Below are 4241 nucleotides of genomic sequence, written 5' to 3'. Positions count from 1 at the left end.
GGAGAGCTAAAAGAACCCGACTACAGGATAGCGGTGCACTAGATGGATCGCAAGCTAGGGAAATTATGACTGAAAAGGGGATTATTGAGGAAGAAGGCTGTGAGGAAGAAAAAAACGAGGGGTCTTCAAAGCGTCGTCGGACAAGTTTACGACACTGTGGTATCTGTCGTAAAACCGGCCATAACGCAAGAACCTGCCCAGAGACTGAAGAAATCAGTAATTTGAGTGATTCTGAGTAGTTATAATCAATTGAATTAATTGTAGTTGAGATATAAGGGTTTTTAGTTCAAAACATGGAAAAGGTGTCCCGCTCGATGATGGTGTCCCGCTCAATGATGAACCACGTTATGAAAATTCTGTATTTCTACTGTTGTGTGCAGAGAAGCTATAAAGGTGGAAATTTGGTAGAAACGGTTGACCGTTGAGGTTCTCGTACAAAACAGAACCTTTATCGCCATTGAGTCGAGTATACGGCCAGCCAGGTGGAGCTCGCCACGTACAGGACTTTAACATGGAGTCGGCGACCCCGTCCCAGATTCCACGTCAACCCTTTATGGCTTTCCGCCTTGATGACCATACTTTCCCAAAATCTTTAGAACTGTAAACGGCAAGATTTTCGCCCATCTGCTTAAAATACATCAGTCCAACGAGATTTATCTCCCTCCCAGCGTCTGATTATTCTCGTCTTCTTAACTTACAACACCACGAGCTCGGAACCATCGTCGAACACAAAAAGCACTCACTATAACATTTGCATCGTATTATTCGATACTACATTCGCCACCATGCCGCCAATACTTTCGTCTCGCATGATGATAGGCCCTGTGGGTACGCCACATTTCGACCCCAACACGTCTCAAGAGGAACTCCAAGATTCAATCATCGTAGCATGCGTATTGGGATACGCCATGATCGGCGTTCTCTCCCTTGTCTGCATCAACAACTTCCGCCTGGCAGCGCTACCAGCCTGGTACAAAGCTACAGAACGCAGGACAAGAGACAAAGCCCTCTTGGGTTTCTGGTACTTTGCCGCCATCTTCCTTTGGCCCTCGGTTCTCCCTCCATGGCTCGTATGCCGCCTTGGCTTCTATTGCTCAAAGAAGTTTAGCAAGATCAGCAACAGGAGACGCCAACGAAACAATTCCATTTCGAGGGCTAGGAGGGGCATGGACCTCGGCAGGTGGGAAGACATTCCACTTGACGGCATCTCAGCCTCCAGAGCGGCTGAACAAGAAGATTCGAGGGATAGCAGAGGGTGGAGATCAACGACTCCTAGGCCCGTTTCAAGTCGTTCAATATCGCTACAAACGATCGAAGAAAGGATCGCCACTCGCTACGTACAAAGAGGTGCAAATGCATCCTCGACCATTCCGGCCTTGCAGACATCGCGCGCAGGACCGTCTAGAGATCCATGGGAGTTACAGAAGCTGACGGCAGTACCGCATCAGGGTCGATAGCCGATGGTAGTTAACGAACGTTTTCCACCATTTCTCTCATACTTTCAGCGTTTCATCGCAGAAGGCCGACATATTACAAGCAAGTTAGGGTCTAATATTCTCAAAATAAAGAAAGCTTATTACAATTTTACCTGACAAGTGACAAAATTATTGTATGCACGCTGCTCGGTGTCATTTCCATTAATGATTCTGGCTGGCCATAGCAAAAGAAATAGGTTATTACGCTGGGTTGAGGCCAGCAAAGACAAAAAGTTGCGCCGAGGGGGAATCGAACCCCCGGCTCCCCGACGCTGCTGGATGGCAACGGAGAATTTTACCACTAAACCATCGGCGCTCCTCATTGGTAAACTCGGTCAAACCTTACAATATATGGGACGCATAGACTTGTACGTTCGTGGTCCTGCGAGTCTACGGAATGCTAACACTCAACGCTAAGGCAAGCAAAAAGGGAAAAGGAGAGGAATAGGAAGATAGAAATTGGCGATTCCGTTATGGAATACATAGGCTAAGTTCTGAATCATCTGAGGGCCTTTACGTCGGGGTTGACAGCAAGTTCTGGTGAAGCAGCCTAGCTTTACTGTCTCAATCATCAAACGTAGTTGGGACTTGTGCTCTAGATTAAGAACTATCGCAAACTAAGCCTGTGAAAAATCGCTCCATGTATCCATCACTATAAACTTTCTAAGGGGAGTCCCGCCTCTGAACATAGACCTCGAGCCCTTCCTGCACCACAAAAAACGTGGCATTAGCCTTCAGCGGTTGACTTGGGTGGACCAATTCAAACTTGAAGTCTCTGAAAAGCCGTGGTACAATCTTGTTGATCTCGAGCAGTGCCAAATTACGTCCTATGCATACATGGCTGCCTCCGCCGAACTGATTGATGCTTGTCAGTCTACCATTCTTCTTGACCTTAAGCCGAAGGTGCTTACCTGGAACATGTATCTCTCCATTTTCTTAGCATTGTCAACTTCAACCAACCATCTTTCCGGCCGAAAGTCGTCCGCATCCTCGCCAAATGTGCGTTTGTCCCGGTGCAAGACCCATCCGTTGACTGCGATTTCGGTGCCGCCAGGGAAGAAGTGCCCGTCCAGCTCCGCGCCTTCAGGGGGAACAACACGCGTAATGTTGAGCCCAACAGCAGGCCGCACCCGCATGGCTTCCTTCAGGCAAGCTTGGAAGTACTGAAGACCTTGGGCCTCACTCCATGAAATGTTTCCTGTGGCGGGAAGCATACCGACATCGACAGCTTGAGTGATCTCATCTACTAGCCTTTTATGATCGTCTGGTGAGGATAAAACGTGCCAGAATAATGACTGCATAGTTGAGGCAGTGGAGTCCGAGCCGGCAAAGCTGTAATATCTATGTTAGTCTTACTCCAACAGTTCAAGAAGGTTGATGCGACTCACATCGCCCCATGAGCAACAGCGAAGACGTCGCCCTCGGTAAATCTCTCAGGGTCTTTCAGGTGCCCCTTGATCAGACTTGCCAGAAGATCCTGCCTTCCGTCATCGTTCCTCAACTTACCCTCACTCTCCTTGTCAAACGGTCGTCGTCTCTCCATCTCACTTAGCGCGATTCTCGTGATTGGAGCGTTCTTGGTGTCCAGACTTGGCACAAGCTTCCAAAGAGGGTTGCGACGGAGCAGATGGTCCACCCAGGGGATTTGACCAACAATGCCATTGTATGCCTGTGAGCGATCTATCGTTGCGATGGCATCCTCGACGTCTTTCCCCTCGGCTAAAAAGCCGAAGCTCCGTGAGAAGGCTACTTCTCCCAAAACATCAAATGCGAAGTAATGCAACCACGCTCCCAGGTCCACGGACTTGTCTGCCTTGTATTCCATAGGCGCCGACGCAAATCCGCCAAGCTTCGCCACTACCAGGTCAATGGTGTCGTCAATAAAGGGGCTCAGATGTTGCATCGCCGCCATGCTGTAAGGCACGTTGACAACCTTCTTCTTGCGCGCATGAGCCTCCTCGTTGACCTCGGTGAAGATGTCCGGGTTCTCTGGCGGAGGGAACACTCCGTAGAACGCCGTCTTGTAAAACCTCTTTCCAGCGCTCAGAACATGTCTCGCAGCCTCCGGTGAGGCGATGGATACTTCGTTGGGTCCGATGCGGACGACGGGTCCGTACTTCCGGTGCAACGCAACATATTGTAGGTGCGAGCGGCCGGACGCGGTGGTGATGACTTTCCAAAGACGGGTAGTCGAAGCGAGGAACGGGCCCGGATAGCTCCGGAGGGGGGAGAGGTACCGGGTGCGGAGGACATTTCCGATCAAGATCACAGACAGAATGATGTGCCAGTATTGTCGGATGAAAAGGCCGGCCGTTTCGGTGTAGGTGTGGTTCCGGTCGTTCGGGTCTAGGGCGTCGAGCGGAGAGTCCATGATTGGGCGTGTCTGCGAGTGTGCGCGCGCGGGTGAATGACTAGCTATGTTCTAGGATGCGTCGTTACCAGCTCTTGGGGAACGTTGACGTCGAGAACAGTAATGGTGGCAGACGATGTCACGATCCAGCAGATTGCAGGAATCAAATGCAAGCCACGGACCTTCGAGGACGGTGGCAGCTAGATATCTCTATGCGGTCCGTTTACGATCCCTTCGGACTGCTTCAGATACAGGATCAATTTACGTCTCAACACACGTATGCGACTCTGATCTCGTATCACTCTGGAGGCCGAAGAACGTTATTGACATCACCGGCCTGTCTAGCTTGGCCTAACAGACGGCATTTCCTCACAATAATAGCCACAGACGTTGGTTCGGCGACACAAATGGCCTCC

General features: G+C 50.3%; 1 protein-coding gene and 1 non-coding gene across 2 annotated transcripts; both read right to left on the bottom strand.

The window, feature by feature from the left end:
* Positions 1-1710: 1710 nt before the first annotated feature.
* COL26b_014390 lies at positions 1711-1791 on the bottom strand. The gene has a single exon. It is a non-coding gene; the product is annotated as a tRNA-Gly (tRNA).
* A 347-nt stretch (positions 1792-2138) lies between these two features.
* On the bottom strand, positions 2139-3846 carry COL26b_014389 (uncharacterized protein; the record flags this gene model as incomplete). The annotated part of the gene is made up of 3 exons (XM_053186961.1): positions 2139-2330; positions 2387-2726; positions 2864-3846. 3 exons carry the CDS (start codon positions 3844-3846, stop codon positions 2139-2141), a joined length of 1515 nt encoding a protein of 504 aa, XP_053029095.1.
* Between the last annotated feature and the right edge of the window lie 395 nt (positions 3847-4241).

This window comes from Colletotrichum chrysophilum, assembly GCF_026319265.1.
Source record: "Colletotrichum chrysophilum strain AFK26 chromosome Unknown scaffold_359, whole genome shotgun sequence".
In the NCBI taxonomy this organism is placed as follows: domain Eukaryota; kingdom Fungi; phylum Ascomycota; class Sordariomycetes; order Glomerellales; family Glomerellaceae; genus Colletotrichum; species Colletotrichum chrysophilum.
The sequence above is the reverse complement of the archived record's forward strand: the minus strand, read 5'-3'. Positions and strand labels throughout refer to the sequence as shown.